Source organism: Micromesistius poutassou, assembly GCF_964030765.1.
Source record: "Micromesistius poutassou genome assembly, chromosome: 7".
In the NCBI taxonomy this organism is placed as follows: Eukaryota; Metazoa; Chordata; class Actinopteri; order Gadiformes; family Gadidae; genus Micromesistius; species Micromesistius poutassou.
In genome coordinates, this window is record NC_140277.1 from 6,983,914 (window position 1) to 7,004,103 (window position 20,190).

General features: G+C 40.9%; 3 protein-coding genes across 3 annotated transcripts; 2 read left to right on the plus strand and 1 right to left on the minus strand.

Moving 5' to 3' along the window:
• The first annotated feature begins 786 nt into the window (after positions 1-786).
• eif4e1c (eukaryotic translation initiation factor 4E family member 1c) lies at positions 787-8,437 on the plus strand. The gene is made up of 7 exons (XM_084471029.1): positions 787-830; positions 1,577-1,662; positions 3,284-3,379; positions 3,667-3,730; positions 4,211-4,324; positions 5,628-5,767; positions 7,277-8,437. The coding sequence occupies exons 1-7, from the start codon at positions 813-815 to the stop codon at positions 7,389-7,391; spliced, it is 633 nt and encodes a 210-aa protein (XP_084327155.1). The 5' UTR covers positions 787-812; the 3' UTR covers positions 7,392-8,437.
• Positions 8,438-11,726: 3,289 nt separating this feature from the next.
• LOC311350760 (transmembrane protein 150A) lies at positions 11,727-15,103 on the minus strand (the record flags this gene model as incomplete). Its single annotated transcript, XM_084470833.1, has 7 exons — positions 11,727-11,920; positions 12,050-12,227; positions 13,151-13,281; positions 13,388-13,455; positions 13,875-13,937; positions 14,056-14,103; positions 15,039-15,103. 7 exons carry the CDS (start codon positions 15,101-15,103, stop codon positions 11,727-11,729), a joined length of 747 nt encoding a protein of 248 aa, XP_084326959.1.
• A 587-nt stretch (positions 15,104-15,690) lies between these two features.
• Positions 15,691-19,962, plus strand: LOC311350905 (NFU1 iron-sulfur cluster scaffold homolog, mitochondrial; the record flags this gene model as incomplete). Its single annotated transcript, XM_084470999.1, has 8 exons — positions 15,691-15,731; positions 16,145-16,239; positions 16,361-16,496; positions 16,973-17,039; positions 17,130-17,241; positions 18,282-18,345; positions 19,068-19,242; positions 19,421-19,962. The coding sequence occupies 8 exons, from the start codon at positions 15,691-15,693 to the stop codon at positions 19,487-19,489; spliced, it is 759 nt and encodes a 252-aa protein (XP_084327125.1). The 3' UTR covers positions 19,490-19,962.
• Between the last annotated feature and the right edge of the window lie 228 nt (positions 19,963-20,190).

Sequence of the window (20,190 nt, forward strand, 5' to 3'; positions counted from 1 at the left end):
TATATTTTGGACCTTTAATCGTCTTTATTTTGCCTTTTTATATCTGAAAGACTGTGAGAGAGACTGCGGGTTTAGGCTTGCTAATAATAGAGCAGTCTTATATCAGTTGTATTTTAGGCTTCCAGATACCACAAATTTGATTTAAGTGGAATACATTTGTAACAATATTCCCCTGATCAAAAACTTTAAGAATAAAGAATATTTAATACCTTGTTTTACTCTAACATGGTGAGTGATTCAAAAAAGGTGTGAACACCATTGAACATACAAACCTAGGAAGCCAGAAAAGCAACTGCTAAATACCAACATCACTCAGAATTTAACTAATTGCCTACTGTACTAAAATAATTGAATGCTCCAGGATCAGTAGAAGAAGAGATAGAGGAACATGTAATGCTTAGTAATGCTTTACAGATGGCCATCACTCCAATCCTGTTCCTCAACCACCTATGACCAAAGCCTACATCCATTTTGCTTTAATAGGTGAGAGAGGTCACAAGCATGAAAGAGCTGCATAGTCAGCAGACATCTAACTCCCTCCCTGCCTTGTCTTATTTATCTTTCTCATTCTATATCTCTCTCTCCCTTTGTCGAAAACATATTATATTCTGTGTACTTTGAGAGGGGTACTTTGGTACTCTACCACGAGTACAAATAGTGCAACATTTGTGCCTTACACGCGCTGTATAAAGGTGTTGCATGATTTCTTGTCATATGGAATCGATTTTTTGAGCCACGGGGCCTCCGTACGTGTGTGAGCGGTGGTTGGTGATGCATGAGCGCTGAACGAGCAGAAAGACTTTACTGTCAAGATGGCGACATCCGAGCCGGTAAGGCAGATAACTAGAAATAGCTGTCATTTCGGCTGACGAAAACGGACAGATAACGCCTCTTTTGGGTGTCTTTATTACCTAATTATACTTCCGTGTCATTAACTTTGTTTTGGGGTAATTTTACGAATTCTGTTTGAAATAATAAGCCGATGGTTTTGCCGTGTGTAGTCAAGCTAGCGTTAGCAATGTGATGGGTAGGGGGGTGGCGTTGCCTGACTTTGTTGGCAGGGAGGGACTCGTACTCCATTCATTGATCCCTTTTAAAGTGTGACAATAACGAGATTTTATTTTGTATTCAGAAAGAACACACACTAATGTATCACAATCGATCATATTATTTCCTTTTTCAATCACGTTAACACACGTAGACACGTGTGTCCCGGTGCTAACTAGCGAGTTTGCTAATGCCGATGTTAGCCTAGTTCCGACCTCTTCGATTGCTTTTACTTCAACTACCAACGCTAGCGAGTTTGCCTAAAGCCTTATTTGGTCTAAAGGAAGATACGGCGATTATTGGACATATAAAGACATCATCGGCTTTGTCGTATGGTTTAGATTCATAAATTTGCTCCAGAGCTAACCACCTTATGGAATCGTTAACTCTAATGGAAGGATCGGGACGCTATCTTTTTCTGTTTTAGTCGAGCTGAAATACCTGGTAACAGATGGGACATACGGTCAGCATTAAGTGACAGCTTGATTATTAACCTGACATTTGGTCTTTACTTTTACTTGATTATCAGAAACCAGCTGATATTGAAGAGCCCCAACCTGAGATTCCAGTGCTGCCGAGTTCTGATGAGTATATCAAGCATCCTTTGCAAAACAAGTATGTATTCAGACCCTACATTGTTTAACTAGGAACATTTTGCAATGCATCTGCATTCTGAAAATGTTGACTGCAATGTATTTTTTATTTTTATTTTGAAATGGTTAAAAAATCGTTTAGATTTGCTAGAATTTTTTACATTTTACATATTACCTTTTTACCGTAATATATGTTTTCGTGTCCACTTCCAAGTCTATATTAACCACATCTGCCAAACTCGCTTTTTCATATACACATGTATAATATTTGTTGTTTGGGTGATGGCTATACGACTTATTTTTTTGCACTTCGTGCTTTAAATAAGTTACATAGTCTAACATCGAGTTCTTGGTTCAAATCAAATATTTTATTTTATGATCTAACATCTTATTGCCATTTGTGCCATCTCTACATTTAATAGCAGCTTTAAGATTTGTTGCCGAAAAGACATACCGGTAGATACGTTGTTATTATACTTTCGTACACTTTGTTGGCTGTGATGTCAGTGCAGGCTTATCTAGTTTAGTTGTTTGTTTTTGTTCATATCTGTCTTTTCCATGAGCTTTAAACCAGAAAACTTAAGGCCTCAGTGTTGTGACGTCCTGCACTGGTGTTGTGCAACGATGTGTTTCCATCTGTCAGGCTGTAGGTGGTGGTAGTAGTACATGGTAGAGGTTGATCCAGTATATCAGAGCTTATTATTTAGTATGACTTGAATCATAAACTTTATACCCTTGGGATCAATTAGCGAGCACTTCCCCAAGAACACAATGTTATTGAGCTAAAACATGCTAAGAAAGGCTGACTAGCCTGGAGTGTTACTGTTAGTGAAACGTTAACATTAGTCTTACAGTGCACCAAAGCTTTGCTTATGATTGTAATACTCTTGGCTGTATGTTGGGGCTAACCATTGAAGGCACTAGTGAAATTACTGGAACGATTGAAAGTATAAAGTGTATACAAATATTACGACTCTACGACTATAATTTTTATTAATACGGTGATCTACATTTTTGTAAATTTTTGTCCGAACTGTATGTTTGGGTTACAGTGACTGTATTTGTGGGTTCCCTCATTTTGAAATGTACAGTACGACCTTGGTGGCTAAGGGGTTGGCTTATGTCACGAAGCCGTCCGTGACCCTGGTTCACTGGGATGACCCTAACTCAAGTTAAAAGTATAATGGCACCTCTCATAAACCATTGGTGGTGGTATTTGTAGGGCATGGCCACTGCCTGTATTCTGTTATTCTGTGTTGATGCGTGATCTTTTCTAAAGAGCTGGTTTGTATTGGCCATGGAATAGGCCCTATGTGGCTATAGACTGTGATGGACTGGGCTTTGTTTTCCTAGTTCATGTAATGTGTTGCGTTGTGGTGGACACATGTTTACAGACTAAGGTCTTCAGTAGCGGTGGCATAAAGGTCACACAAGTTCTATTGATGCTGCGTTCTTCATTGTCAGAACGTGTATCGCAGCACTCAGACACGAATCAGAGAGGTTTTCAGAGATCCAGTTGGCCCTTCAGTACATGGCACACAAAAATATATTGTCAAAAACATGGTATCAATAAAATGCCCTCTGCTAAATCCCATGAGTATGACTGTTGTTAATGGCCAATCGTTCTGTTCTCTTTTGTACAGATGGGCACTATGGTACTTCAAAAATGACAAGAGCAAAAGCTGGACAGAGAACTTGCGTCTCATCTCCAAGTTTGACACCGTAGAAGACTTCTGGGCGTAAGTGTTTGAACAGAAACATGAACACATGTTGCACGATTAGAGGGTATAGGTATAGCCTTGTGTGATTATCATCGTATCATAGATGTGTTGTGACACATTTACTGATGAAGATAGATATTTATCCCATTTACAATCTTCTAGGTATATTATAAATAGTCATGATATTATACTTGATGATGCGGTTTATCAACAGATACTACTTACTAATCAAGGTTGAAAGGCCTTTTACACTTATTAGTTTAACTCAAGACTTGTTCTCATACCACAAACCAATTTTTTTACAGATTATACAATCACATACAGCAACCGAGCAAACTGGGCTTTGGCTGTGATTACTGCTTATTTAAGGTAAGGAATGTGACGACCCTAACCCCTGATCTTAAATAAGAATGCTTGTATTGATTGAAGTGATTTGCACTGTTTACAATAACCAATGAATCACTTTGTCATGTGAAATCCATTGCCGAGGTAACAATCATTTACATTTGGCTCTTTCAAAAGTAACTTTAATTTTTCTATTTAAAATAAATTAATATTCTTAAGTAGAACGTATTAAAATGCAAATCACCTCAAATGAATGCCATGTAAGCAAATGACTACGGTTATCTTGTATGATAATCTCATATGAGCCTGTCACGGTGGATCGTTCTGTCGGATGCCGGTAAATCGACCCCCATGTCCCATCTCCCTCTGGGTGTAGTTGGCTCGGCGTGAAGCATACATGTGTTCTCCGCTTGGGTCCGAGGGGCGGGGGTGACACCAGAGCGCTGGGTGTAACTGCCGGGCCCTCGTTCACAGCCTCCTTTGTTTCTGCCATTGTTCCCCCAGGATGGCATTAAGCCAATGTGGGAGGACGACCGGAACAAGCTGGGTGGCAGGTGGCTCATGACCCTCAACAAACAGCAGAGACACAACGACCTGGACCGCTACTGGATGGAGACGGTACTGACGAGCCCGCCACGTGTTGTACCTGAGAGGCTATAGCCTTAGGCCCAGTCCCATTTCCTTAACAAGAACACTTGCTTTGAGTGCCCTTAGCTGCAAGTCAGCTACCGAGCTGGCTAGCGTTCAAGGGTTGATTTTTTTTTTTTTTTTTTTTTTTAAGGGAAAAACAGCACTCCCCCTTGCTCCCTTAAGTATTGGGACATCCTACCCCTTCGCTGGAACGCTCAAAATCTAGGGTTAGGGCTCAAATCTAGGGGATGGGGGAGAATTGGGAAAGGGCCTTAGTCTTTCTTTTCTGCCCGTGACCCCAATGTGGTCCACGCTTCCAAGCACGTTGTTTTAATTCCAATAACTGTCTATTGGAAATAACCCAGTGCATAGGCACTCTGATAAGTTGGTGTATGCCGGGGGATAAGATTCATTACAGATGACGTTATTGATGTCGTCAGTTGCTCAGCTCAAGCCAGAAACACTGAAGGAAATAGAACACAACTATCAATATAAATATTCTAATGGATAAAATATACCCAACAGCAGAATGAAATAAAATATGCTCGTATATCAAGTCCAAGTATATGTGTAGTTGAAGCTAAGTGACTCTAAAGTTAAGTCTTGGGTATATTACAGGCATATTGCACAGGTCATTTTGATACAAGTAAAATGGCTTGGCTCTAAGTGATGGTAAAATTGACGGTACAGTTCTGAGTGACTCCTCCGGTAGTGAGAGAAGAGTTTGATTGCCACAGGAATGAAGGATTTCCTGTGGCGCTCCGTAAAACTCCACATTGCCACGGGTCTGTAGCTGAACGTACTCCTCTGTTCAGACAGCACTCTGTGGAGTGAGTGGGAGTTATTCCCAAGGACAGAGAGGAGTTTGGACAGCATCCTCCTCTCTGTGACCGCTTCCAGTGGGTCCAATTCCACCCCCAGTGCAGAACCAGCCCATCATGATCCGTTTGTCCTGTCTGTTGGAGTCCGCCACCTCAGACTCATCGAACATCCACAGCACGGTGCAGCAGTGTTGGAGGGCCGACCACCCCATAGACGTTGGGGGGCAGGGTGGGACTCTACAGTCACATGCAGGGGTGTACTGGGAAACAATTTCAGCCCTGGACTTATCCGCTGGGGCCCGGTGGTGGTGGGGAGCTAGTGTTTTTATCAGCAGCACCATCTGTTACTCAATGTTCAACTTTATATTTTGTTTGGAAGAGAATTTGAATTAAAGGCAACCAAACGATAGCTGTTGACACTGTAAGTTGGTTTGAAATAAAATTAAATCGTTTTTTGTTTCCTTATGCAGCTTTTGTGTTTGGTGGGCGAGTCATTCGACGAGTCCAGTGAAGACGTGTGTGGAGCTGTGGTCAATGTCAGACCCAAGGGGGATAAAATAGCAATTTGGACCAGCAACTGCCAAAACAGGGATGCCATCATAACGATAGGGTAAGAGGAACGCCACATTTGTGTTATATATATTCTACTCTCCGGTACCAGGTCTCTGTTTGAATGTTCATATCTTTTTCTGTTAATTTTTCTGTTCTATTTACAAACTTTTAGAATGTCTGAACAGAGCAAGCAACACACACTTGTTGCAATATAGCTAGGTTTTGTGGATTTTAAGGTTTTGGTGGGTAGAATCCACAGAGATCTAGCGAAACCAACTTGGCAGAAATGGAATATAATATTCACAAGTATTTTTGAATTGGTGTATAATCCCATGAAAATGAGAATTGTATGTTTGTTACTGTAGAACGAGAGCTTTTATATCTACATAGGGAAGGAGTCCTCTTCCACAGACTATGCCAAGTTGAACCGCCATGTCCATACTCTAGCCCAGAACGGACAAACTGCTCTAGGAAAAATAAATAAATATATACATCATCGATAAAAATAGTTTGTTGGAAGAAGTGAGGTGTGTTATCCCCATGGCTACGACCAATTTGTGATGCTTTTTTTTTTTGGAGAACTGTTGTGTTATAATGACATGTATTCATTAAATGTGCCACACACCATGGCGTTATGCTCAAAGTTTCTATGATGTTCACCCTCAACCGAAATGGCATCAAAATCAACGGCCATTTCTGATAGAGCTCGACACAGCCACACACACACTGTGGCATCAGGCCTCAAGACTAACAGTTTCATCTTTTTAATTTGGTGTCACCCTTACTCATTCGGTCCCAGTCCTTTTCTTTGTCGCCGTATTGGGATGTCTTTTGTCACGTACAATCCATTTGTGTACATTCATTTGAAAAGATGAACTGACTTGAAATAAATTATATAATGCTTTTACAACTGACACTTGGTGCATCCTCCTCCTCCCCATGTCAAAATGTCTACCTACTAATAAGAACTGGATGGTAATTAGCTAATTTACCCGAGTTACGATTATTGTTTTTACTTTATCTGGTGCTCTGTCGTCCAGAATAGTGTATTTTGTTCAACTGCTCTTATCCTGATTAGCATTAGTGCTGCTGTGCAATTTCATTGAAACTGCACTGTGTGTAAACCACCTTTTGTAGCCATTTGTCTTAACTGGAGCGGTAATTGTGTTGTGTTTCCAATGAGAACACACTAATCGCTGCATACAGCCGCTGTATAACATCACCCCTCACTAGTTGCTAACAATTTATACACACTAGACCTTTTTAATGTATATACAAAAGGATATGTTTCAAAGGGATAATTTTTTGATTCAGACTCCTGAACTTGTGCTTCATCAAGTTGCATTCATCAAATCTGATAAAATAATATAATAATCAAATGTTTTGCTTTTGGTAATTGAGCTTTATTTCATTCTAATGAAGGGAATGATCTAGTGCGGGTCCCCGCAGTAGTTGTAATTCCCTAGAGGGTGCTGACTTGAGTAGACCACTAGATGTCGTGCTTAATATATGAGGCTCCCCATGCTACATGATGTTAATCCTCCCTTGTTATCCCTCCCATCCCTAGGGCAGGGTACAAGGAGCGTCTGAGCCTTCCCAGCAAGCCCCTGATCAGCTACCAGTCACACGACGACACATCCAGCAAGAGTGGATCCACCACCAAGAATATGTATTCTGTCTGAAGAAATCCCCACATTTCAACTCGCAGTAGAATTAATCAAAGAATTATGACCCACATCATCACGTTTATCATATGGAACCGTCTGCTGTAATGTCCTTTTTTTTTATTATTAAACAAGACTTATTGTTCATAATGGATCGCAGCATAATGGAGATTCCCCAGACCCATGGCTATTGTTTTTCTGGCCACATTTTCACTACAAATGGCGAGAAGGGAATAAAAGATCACTTTATTTAGTGGAAGCTGTGATGTGAGATAAAGAACGTTTGGCAATGGAAGACTTTCTTGATAACCCCCCCTCCCCCCACCCTACCCCATTACTTATAGATAGAAGTAAAAAAAAAAATATATTGATTTATTTTTAAACCTTTTTGTGTTGTGCTATGACAAAGGGTTTTTTTTTTTTGTTTTTTTCAATTTTCATCAGTCTTACTTCATTCAAAGAAAATTTTAAGGGTAATTTTAACTTAATTAATCTGGAGGTGATAAAGCATGCGATGGGCTTGCAAGCACCTGCTTGCCTCGGTTCTTGGAGGCTTGTGAGGGGGCAGCAGTGATCACTGAATTCTGATGTTTTGAAATAAAAAGTACAAAAAGCCCACTTGATGTTTCAGCCATGCTGGACTTGTAGAATATGACATGTACTATCTTGATTGATGTTTTGTTTTTTCCCTCCAATTTCCCTTTACATTTATTTATAATGTATGCTTTGCAGTTGAAATACTTAAATCTTAGTTTGAAAAGACACAAAACATTTTTTCATATACATCATTTTGTTTTGTTATTCAGGTTAACATTGTGGACTACCACTCCTAGACTTTTTATTTTTATTTTATTTTAGTGTGTCATACAGTTACGAGGCCTGGACAGAATGAGGTGTGCTTCTCACTGTTTCTTCCTAACAAAACTGTAGATATGTCACACTACTCTGGATTGATTGCGATGGAGAGATGATATTCATTGTGAAACGATTGCTCATAATGTATCTTTATTATCTGTAATTCCAGGTTGTATATTACCTTCTTTCAAGTAAAGTGCTTTGCATTAAAAAAAAGTGTCTTTTTTTCAATCTGTGAGTCAGCTTTACATACTGTTTTGTAACAACAACCAAGTTTGTCGCATGATGTAGTCAAAACAAGTTTTCTTTCAATAACCGGGAAAGTATGGTGCAACCAGTTTGCATTCCTAAGTTTTATCTGTTGCAATATGTGGCACCTTCCTAATACCTTAAGTTCCAACTGGCCAACGCCTTGGTAGGTGTGTAAAGGTGCGGATTGTGACTATACTCACCATGTACAACGTGAAGTAGGGCCTGGCTTGGCAATGTTTATGTGAGTGGTGCGTCAAATGTTTTCCTGGACATAATTCTAATTTTGTGAGCTATTATTCTATGTCATACAGTTCTATGTTTCCAACCAAACAGGATCTGCTGAATGTTTAATCACAGATTAAAGTTACATTGATGTAATTACAGAGTTTCTAGGGTAGCTGTTACTCCCAATAATATAACATCTATTGCCTCTGCCAAGTGTTCTGTGTTTGATTGTTCTCTATGCAGAGATAATCAGTAAGACGATGATGGGTTAGCTGCTGCCATCCCGCCAGTCCAGCCTATTTCAGAGATTGGCTAGGACCAGACAAGAAGGTAGAACACACCAGGCCCCCATCCTCCATTCAACCTCCAGCCAGCCAGCCCCAGCCTCCAATCATCATCCAGCTGGCCCGCTCTCCCCAGCCTCCAGTCATCATCCAGCCAGCCCACTCTCCCAGCCTCCAGCCAGCCTCCAAGCCATCATCCAGCCAGCCTCCAGTCATCATCCAGCCAGCCCACTCTCCCAGCCTCCAGCCAGCCTCCAGTCATCATCCAGCCAGCCCACTCTCCCCAGCCTCCAGTCATCCTCCAGCCAGCCTCCAGGCATCATCCAGCCAGCCCGCTCTCCGCAGCCTCCAGTCAATATCCGTCCAACCAGCCCTCCCCGGGCCTTCAGTCAATATCCGTCCAAGCAGCCCTCCCTGGCCTCTAGTCAATATCCGTCCAACCAGCCCTCCCCGGGCCTCCAGTCAATATCCGTCCAACCAGCACACCCCAGCCCCAGCCTCCAGTCAACCTCTAGCCAGCCAGACCCATTTTATTGTAGGATTACACAAAATCAAGCCATGATTATGAAGTGCGACATTTGTTATGCATTCTTTGCAGCTTTGGACAAAGTTAGTTTTTATGGGCCGGTGGTTCCTGTACTCAGTGGCGGTTTTAGGCACGGGCGAAGCGGGCAGCCGCCCGGGGCGGCATTACATGGGGTGCGGCACGAGCACACGAGAAGAAAAAAAATTCCGACAATTCCGCCAGCCCGTAATCCCGGCCCAACAACTCCGCCAGCCGGGGGGGGGGGCTCGGCGGCGGCACGGAGGGGGTCTCGCCCGGGGCGTAATTCAGTGTAGAACCGCTACTGCCTGTACTTGCTAGGCCAACTCCAATGGGCGTAAAGTATCGATGGTGCAACCTGCACAGTGCACTGTGACTAACTCAATGCTTTAAATAGAGAAGCAGACAAAAGAGGAACAGGATTTACACGCCCCGGCAGTTGAAAATATTCCGGGTCTAGGTCTTACGTTACGCTGATACGTTACGCATCAGTGGTGAGTCTAGACACACCACTGATGGGCGGGCAGCTGCTGGTCTGGGTGCTGGGGGCTGGGAGGTTGGTCCAGCAGGGTAAAGGCCTGACACCAGCAGGGGTAACTTCTGCAAAGCTTATTGAAGCAATGAGGAACTTTTGAGAAGTGGTGAACCAGAAAAATGGCTCAAACCGCAGGTCCTGTTTGAAACGTTTGAAGCGCACCTTGGATTATTTCCATCTTTCTGCGTGACATTGTTAATTTGTCTCAGGCTATTACAGCTGGACGTGGTCTCAGATACGTTTGACACTGAGGTGAAGGTCATGGGATTCCCCTGAAGTAATCTGTCTAATAAATGATGGAAAATCCATATGTTGTTTATTTTTTTCATAATTTAAGCTTTGTTTTCTTCAGGTTGTGTTATCTAGCCACCCCATCTATTCACTAGTGTTTTCTAGTTCCCTTTGTTTTTATCCTTTTGTGGGGGGGGGAAGTGACCTCCTTATCTATGTGAGAACAACTTCTTTATGTCAACACTTCCCTCACATGAAGTAAGGACAATTGCATTGCAAGGAGGGGGGAAACTGTGTTAAAAGACTGTGAAACTGTATTCTAGGCTCACTCTGCTAGAGAGGAGACTGATGTATGCATACATAAAATAGGTTATTTTCTCATCTCATTTGTCTTGGACACAATATCTCATAAAGAGATTGCCACAACATAACACGGATGGTGCTGTAGCTCTCCCCGTACCACATGCTCAAGAACACGAGAGGTTCTTATCCCTCCAGGGTGACATTGTGTTCGAGGCCTTTAATCATCTTTTGCCCACTGGCCTGTTTGAATCATAACGTCTTATAATGTGTGTCTTGTGTGATGCATTACATGATATGAGATGGCCTTCTTTAAGATGTGATTCATTCTGCTGATGCAAATGTGAAATGTGTGTCTGTGTTCTTCATTTGCCTACCGGTCTGAATCAGAACATTTGGGGAACCTGGTTATTAAGACTTTATTTAATGATATTCATGTAACTTTGTGATGTCTTCAAGGAGGGTAATACAAATCAATATACCATTTATTTATTGTCAAGGATGGTCCCACACAGACTTTTCACTTAAGAACAGGGTGAATGATATAGTGATCTTTGACAATCAATTTCAATGTTTCATTTTGAACTGGTTTTTGAGGTCAGAAATGTTCTCGTATAACACTTTCTCTCAAGAGTATTCTTTGAAACTAGAAATAAATGAATGGCACAAAAACCCAGTCATCATATTATAAATAGTACAAAAGCACATGGTTATATAAAACAAGTCACAATTTGTACAAAATATCAAAAATAAACTAATAATGTTCTGTTGTTCTTTACTATCAGAATTGTGCTAAATACCCATGATGAATTGTTTGTTCACCCACCAAAATTCACATACACCAAACCTCATAACCTCAAGCTCCATGATAAATTCCATCTAAGTAATAATGTTTGCAAATCACCATCAGGAGAACAATCATATCATTACAATCATCTTATTGTGAATACATACATTAATGAAAGAAGTGAACTGATACAACTACAAAGCACCCAATGGGCGTGTAATCCAGGAGTGGTCAGTAGGCCTAGTCCAGGCCTAGCAACAGAAAACAGAAATAGCAGCTAATTATTAGCCAATACTGATGCCTTGATAAATCAGTCAATGGGTGGTGCGTCTGTCTTGTATCAGGACATAGATAAGATCAAGGGTTTCTGCTCGTCACGCTTGACCAGCAGGTTTGACAACATCCAGGAGTAGAAGAAGGCGAATTCCACGACGTAGCTTAACTCAAACAGCTCCAGGTTGACGCTGAGCATCCACTCAAACACAGCAGAGAGGTGGATGGCCCTGTAGTCTGGTTGAGCAAAGAGTATGCTATCTGAAGCAGTTGTGGGTTAAGGGAAAATACATAACCTAACCTCTAACTATCAAAAAGGCACCTAAATGTCTTAAATGCCACTTTTGACATGAACTCTTTTGACACTTAAACAGGCTTGTGGAAGGATACAGCAGATGGTGACGCTGATCTGAATCACAGAGGACAGGATGCGAAGAGGGTAGAGATATTTTTCAAATCCGGTCAGCACACACTTCCCAGTGAGTGAGGTCAGCAGGACAGTGTAGAAGCAGATGCAAATGAAGCTAAGCGCGGCTCCAAGGTGATGCAGGAGGGGCAGGTACCCCGGCTGTGAAGGACAGAGAGAGGAAGGATTGGTCAGGGGTTGTCATGGTGGGCCTGACAGGTCTATGGGTATAGTCCAGTATAACAGTATAAAATCCCTAATCAACGTAATTATACCGTAACCTAGGCTAAAGAAAATGTTGTATTGCCACAACTGGCCTCAGAAATGCTGTGGCACTTTCAAACACAATAATGTTACCCATGATGACAAATACTTTCACTATTTATTACTAAACATTGACCAAAGAAACATGACCACAGACTAACATTCAAATGATCCTTTGCTTCCAAAGCGGAGGTCATTGCGATGTGACGTTTGCCATGTGCAAAAGCCATATTATGAACTAGTTTGAATGGAAACCCTGAGGCAAACTGAGCTTGATTGGTTGCTATGAACTGCAAGGTAACTGGTCCCTACAATATCAACCGAAAATGTCTCAGAAATGGTGTTAGTCCTATACTTCTAGTAACAACTTTACTATCTGGACTGATGTGAGATTCCCCTTAAACACCAAATTCCCCATGTCGGTTGTGTTGTGATTAACCAATGTACGTAGACATCCACTTTTTTCACAATAGACTTTTGTCTTTTCGACTTCCCAACTGCGGGTTGTTATAGTTTGGTGACTACTGACTTGCTGACAATCCATATTTTAACAGCCCTTCAACACTATGTTATGAAGTGTTAAGTATAAGTAGTCCGAAGCTCTTTGTCCGACGCCTTGATAGTGTGCTATCGTTATATACCAAGCCTTGTTTCGGCCCATATCCTTACAGATAACTTAGAACAAACAGTTTCCCACCTCTGTTTGCTCTTCAGACACAGGAGCAAAGTTCCCTTTGCATTGCTTGATCCCGTTCTAACTTCTATCTTTATGACTCTTTGTACAGTATTATTTTGCCTATAACTCTTAAGGAAGTACTTACATTACAATTTCCTGCTGCAAATGCCCCCAGGGCAGCCACTATCCCGAAGACCAGGGCGATGCGGCTCAGCAACGCCTGGTTGGCGTTCTTCTCCATGATATGGGCATGATGGAAGACAGTGAACACCAGAACTGAAGGGGTACAACCACAGTTAGAGAGATCATCAATGACAAATGGCTACGATGTTCATCTCAGTCAAGATACCGTATAATGGAATGTTCTGTTGTAGAGACTCACATAGAAAAGCCCCGCCGCTGATTATGGCAGAAAAAAGAGAGTTTTCTGGCGAGACAGTTCCACTTGAGCTAAGGGAGACATTTTCATTTTTTAGTTTTTTTTTCAATTATAATGATTTACATAATGTTGTAGGATAGTTTGCTATATAGCTACTGTATAGCTTCTGTGAAACCCATTCTAGTATATATATGTTGGTAATAAAGCTACTCTGTAACTCTAAATAGTATATGTGTTGCTTACATAGCTGAAACTCTGTGCAGTATGTTGGTAATAAAGCTACTCTGAAACTCAGTAAAGTATATATGTTGGTAATATCTATAATATCAGCAACTCAAACTATTTCAAGTACATATGTTGGTAATATAGGTAAAACTCTGTGCAGTATATATGTTGGTAATATATCTTATGTGAAACTTTACTACAGCAGTATATACATTAATTATGGTACTTTGATACTCTGTGCAGTATATATGTTGATTATAGCTACCTTATGGTGGGCACCCGACAGCATTGTGTGGTGTTATTCTTGTGGCAGTATTTGGCAGCCCCCCTGAAGCAGAATATCAACATTGTTTTAGTGAGGGAGACACTGTTGAAAGCCTCACTTTTACATTAAGAATTAAATACTTTGGCTTTTTCCTTTTTTTTTTACAAAAGACACAGCTTACCAATCTCCCAGGGAGCAGACATGGTTGTTGTAAACGGCGATGGCATATCTTTAAAGAAAGAGAGAGAAGTTTCATTTTTATCTTTTGAGACATCAGTCAGACTATGTATTCGAGCATTGTTCAAACAGGTAGAAGCCTGACCCTCTTTGATAAATACAATATAATATGCTAAAGCAGTTTAGCCTACACAGGGCTGGTATCCGAAGAAATGTGGCCCCAATAAACCCTTCTTTAGACATGCCAGCTGGAAACAATCAGTTGAAAAATCCTTTTTCATCTTACTCATCTGACCCACAGCCTTCGGCTCTTCAACACAAGCTATTCTCTAATGTGGGGCGACAGCAACAGCCAATAATGTTTATCTTTGTTGTTTTGTTCATTAAGTGGTGTTCTTATGTAATTTTGTACAGTAAATAGTTAACCGCCAATGGCACATCATCTGAAGCAACACCGATCAATCATTTTAACTTTAATACAAGCCTTATACTACTGGATTCTTTTCTAGGTGACTACCGCGTATGACTCAGTTCATGAAGCAATAACCTCATTCAGTCTTTTCAGTTCCTTCCCACACCCTTTGCTACCTGCTAAACCACATATTTCATAGAACAAGTTTATCAATTACATACTGTAGTCCCTGAGCCATCAATAAGCACAACACAGTAATAAAATGAAATTAAAATAATTTGAGGTAGTTTTACTGGCAGATAGTTTACTGGCTCAGTCATTCAAGGCCTTTGAATTGATTAAACTTGAATGGAAGGAAAGTCATTTCAGAAACCCTAACCCCCCAGATGTAGGCTAGACTCAGTTGAAAACATAAAAGCCAACATGCACTGCCTAGCCTAGACCTACTTTATAGAGTATGACTATGAAATATTACATTTTCAACAATATCTATACCTGTGTATATATATATATATACACCGGTATATATATATGTGTGTAAATATTAATAATAAAAATTGTAAAAGTAGGCTTACATAGTCCACGTTCCAATGAGGGACACTAGAGAAAGGGAGATGGGGAGTATTATCCAGAAGATCATCCCGGACCAAGGTTGATTGTCCTAGTCCTGGCAGACCACAGCTAAATGTTACCTTTAAGAATGTAGTAGAAGAGGCAAATGACCCTTAGAAGACAAGACACCTGTTCCTCCACGAGCAATATGTATAATAGACCTGTTCACTGCGAGTTAAGCTACACTGCCAATCAGAACGCCTCTAGGGAGAGGCATCTCTCCCGCGCTCGCTCTCTCTCTCGCTCTCTCTCTCTCTCTCTCTCTCTCTCTCTCTCTCTCTCTCTCTCTCTCTCTCTCTCTCTCTCTCTCTCATTGCATTTTGCTCAGTTTACAAATAGGCTACGTCAGTTTTAAATTTATTATAGAATTACAGAATAAAATTGTTGCTATTCATTGCATACAACCATATTTCCAAAATGGAATAATGGTTAATGAAAACAAGTTAACTAAGTGAGTTATCCAACGTTGTTGGATATTTTTTGAACAATCAACTATCAGATCCATAACCCGTATTCGAATCAATGATCAGTGTATATATATATACATATATTCCGCATTTGTGAGCGTGTGAAACGTCACAGTGACGTCACGCGATGTGGTCCAAAACAAACAAAATGGCGGCGCGCTTGAGATCGGTCCTTCCTCAGTTGTCACGGTCAGGAAATAACTACAACTTTCGCTTTTAATCATATTCTTAACCACTACCTGATAAATACATATAGAAAATCTATAATCTAACAATAAATTCTTAAATCTGCCATAGTGATGGCTACAATGAAACGAGTTTGGAGAAACCTGAAGTTCGGCAATATATAGTGAACTGCGACACAGCGATTTAGCGTTTAATCCCAGACACCGATGTATTTAACTGATTAATAATCCATTAATACGTATACATATTTTAGAACTGTATTAACGTGTGTTAAAGGAAAGACCCCACACAGTATAATTGCACATCAGTGTACGTGCATTGAAGTTTGTGACCTCAGAAGATGTCAAGCTATGTCCGAGGATCCGAAGACCATTGATCTACTTGATCACTGACATATATTGTTTTATCTTCCGTAGGTTTTCAGCGATATCAACCAACTCATACCACACGCAATGCACCGGTCAGAGAAAATTCAATTTGCTGCACGTGACAGCAGCCAAACACTTTTCACGTGAGAAACATTACAATTGACTCCGCATCGAATTACCTTTAATTGATGTCACTGTGATATTGTCACATTGTAGGGCAGTGTTATTTCCCCCTTTTCATGATTTTTTTTAACTGTGTTTCAGTGCGGCAATTGTCCGTCCATACACAAGATACCCCAAATCCGAGAAGCTTGAAGTTTCTCCCTGGTAAACCTGTTCTTGGATCCGGAACTCTGGATTTTCCTTCTCCAAGCTCTGCAGAATGCTCCTCTTTAGCCAGGTTTTTTAAGTTTCTCTTTAAATAATCATTGTGTATTTATTACGAGTAAAGTGTAATTCAAGAAAGTATTTGGAGAGACGTCAATCAAAGCTTTACATGTCAATGTTTTGATTGTGTCAGATGAAAACAGTGCATACACTTTGGCCCGACCTAGGAGAAAGTCCATCTTGGGCCCGGTATTTTATGGAATGGCGCCATAACTGGTAGTGGTAACGCAAATCAGTGCAGTATGGTTTATTACGGCAAAACGTGCCAATGGAATAACGCCATTGTATGAATGAGAAGGGCTCACTCTGAAAGAATGCACTGAGTGGAGTACTGATACTTGGAGTACTGATATGAATCAGTAATCCACTGCATAATCAGCATTTACAAAAAAAAATGACAGTCAAAGCACAAGTTGTATTACCTTTCTGTTGTGAAAGTTATGTTCTATTTACTTGAATATTAAGATAAGTTTTGCTTTTTTCTCACAGGGATCTCTTTGAAATTGAAGGAGTAAAAAGTGTTTTCTTTGGGCCAGACTTCATAACTGTTACGAAGGTACATCTTTGTAATCTGACAAGCTCACCATGTTTCACTCTTGTTCCTTCCTTGCTCAGTATGTTTTAATTCATGCACATTTTCCTTCAGATGGATGATGACGTGGAATGGACAGACATTAAGCGGCATTCCTTGGATGCAATTGTGAAATTCTTTGAAAGTGGCACTCCTATTACCACAGGGCCAGTGCCCGATGAGAGCAGTGAGTACAAAACAACATTCAGTCTTAGCAGGGCCGCCGAGAGCAAAGGCGGTTTGGGGGACGCCAAGTCCCTCAGTGGGGGTCCAGGGGGCGAAGACATAGAAAAATATATTGTAGCAAATATTGTTTGATACGACGAATCAACAAATTAATAAAGATGGTTAATTGATGTATCACTGGCCAACTGAAAAGCGCTCTGGGAGATCAGAGAGACTTCATATAATGGGTTTTTATATCATAGATGCTGCAGAGCCTCTTAAGAAAATATCTAGAGGTTGCGGGTTAGTTAGTTTCTATTCACAACTTAGAGCATATGGTATGTACAAAATGTAAAGCGAGGCCATGGGCCTGTGGGCCCCCCCGTTTATTTATTTATTTTGTTTTACAGGCCCTTTGTCAAGCCGGGGCACCTGCCCCTGCTGGCGTCCCTGCTTCTTAAAACAGTTCACTCATCATCATCCACCATTTCAAACATGACAAGAATATCACAGGGAACTGTGTAATCTGGGGTGACACTCCACTAAATTATCTGTACCCTTTTTCTGATTATTGATCAATTTCTGGCAAAAGTAGTCCAGAGCACACTTTTCTGAGCATTGTTATATAACTTGTTCTGACGGGGGGGGGGGGGATCGCAGATGAGCGCTGTTACGGTCGCGATTGTTGACAGGGGGGGTCGCGGACGAGCGCTGAAGTAGAATAATGATGTTTAACGCATAGGCCCGGCTTACACACGTCTCGCGGCAGCTCACATTAAATGTGGGCTGGTCCACCTGACCTCGGTGACCGACCGGCCGACCGGGAAAACTCCCGATCGTCCCGACGGCCACTCCGCCCCTGACCACTACTAAAATGTATTAAGCTTGTTCTTCTGATTCCTATGGCTGCTCTGCACTCTGTCCACCGAGTTCATTATTATTATAATTTCTTTCTAAGTCATTCTTGGATTCAGTGCTTTGATAGTTCTCAGCCTCACTTGTAAGACACTTTCAATCAAAGTGTCTGCTAAATTACTTAATGTTTAATGTACTTTGTTGCAGGTTTCTCTGAAGACGATGATGAGGTTGTTGCAGTGATAAAGGAGCTTCTAGACAACCGGATTAGGTACCGGACACCAGAGTCACATTAGTGCTTATGAGCTTAAGGGCACGAGGATGAGACCTGCCGATTTTCAGGCAGGAATTTGAATTCTGAGAGTCTCCTGCTTACTGATTTGGAGAGGCTCCATCGTACACATGGGAACCTTAAAGAGTTGTCTATGAATTGCCATTTTCCTGTCTTACCCAGATTCACATAGGTAGTTTGATCCCAAATTAATTATAGTGTATCCAGAAGGGGAGTTTGCTGGGTTAGCATTAGCTTTCTCCTAGCCGCTTCCATTGACGTCACATTAGCCGTCCTCTGGTTCATGTAAGGGAATACACTTGTTATTACTTTCCAAAGATTTCCAATGTGTTCTGAATAGTCTACAAACACACCGATAATTTGGCAGTAACCTTTGGCCCTGTGGTTTTGAGGCGACCTGTGATGTGTCGCAGACGGGTTACTGTCCATCCAGATGATAATGGCACTAGCGAAAATTAAAAATACATTTTTAATCCCAATTTTGACAATTCATTATATATATAATTCTCATAGTTCAGATCCACATAATTTTTTTATTCTTTGCCTATTTGCTGCCAATAATGCTTAATGTCATGTGGTCCTATGTTGGCCCAAACCAACGGGGTCCACCTGATAATAGAATCAGAATGCTCAGATACCATTCAGGGACAGAGTCATTTGAATCACTGTGAAAATCCCCATTTCCTCCCCATCATCGTTAGGCCCACTGTGCAGGAGGACGGAGGTGATATCATCTATAAGGGCTTTGAGGACGGCATAGTCAAAGTAAAGTTGGTGGGTTCCTGCACTGGGTGCCCAAGTTCTACAGTCACATTGAAGAATGGCATTCAGAATATGATGCAGTTCTACATTCCAGAGGTGGTCGCCGTTGAACAGGTAAGTGGATGAGAATAATGTTACATTACTGTCACATTATGGGTACGGGGTGGGAGTGGGCATTTACATTTCGATAATTTCAATCACATACTAATTTCTTTGATTTCATTTTTGGCGTACCCTCCTTTTTCTTTCCTTTTCATGAATGTGTCTTTTCTTTTGTTATTTTATTTTCCAGGTGGAGGATGAAGTTGATGAAGTCAATGCTCAAGTGTTCTCTGAACTGGAACGCAAGTTACAAGATTAGGACCGCCCTTCGCCCCACATACCTGCAAACCCTATGTTTATGAAGGAAAATAGTTTTCACTTTAAAACAAAGCCGGTTGCATAGTGCTTTTGCATTTGGCTAATATACTTATGGTGATTATATAAAATATGAAAATATGTTTATGCTGTTTGTGCTGAAGTTGTATCAGATTTACGAACAAACAGTCACATCTGTATTTATTTCTTAGTTAAAAGGTATATTTAATGCTGTTCTGTAACCTATCTGAGCACACACTGTACTTATCTATACAACACCTACTGTATTTATCTACTGCTTTCCAAGTTGCTTCTAAAATAATATAATAATAATAATACCCACATTTTTCTGTGCAGTGATCCACTGTACCCGCTCACTTATCAGTCAGCTAATTATTCTACATAAACACTGTATTGACATAATAACCATTGAACTGCCTATATAATTCAAATTGATAAATAAATGTTCTTGCTGAAATCAAATCTAAATGTATCTCCAAGCATTAAGGTTTTCCAAGTAGCCTGATATCGCATAACCAATTTGCAAATGCCTATAGCATCTTGATTTTCTATCTTTATCACCGGGCATTGACCAAAATGCTTCTGGGCGCAATTGAATGGGCATATAACAAATCAGAGCAACGAAACGTGTGGTATATCAATGGCATCCATCTTGGTTGTTTATGGAAATGTGTCAACAGCTCT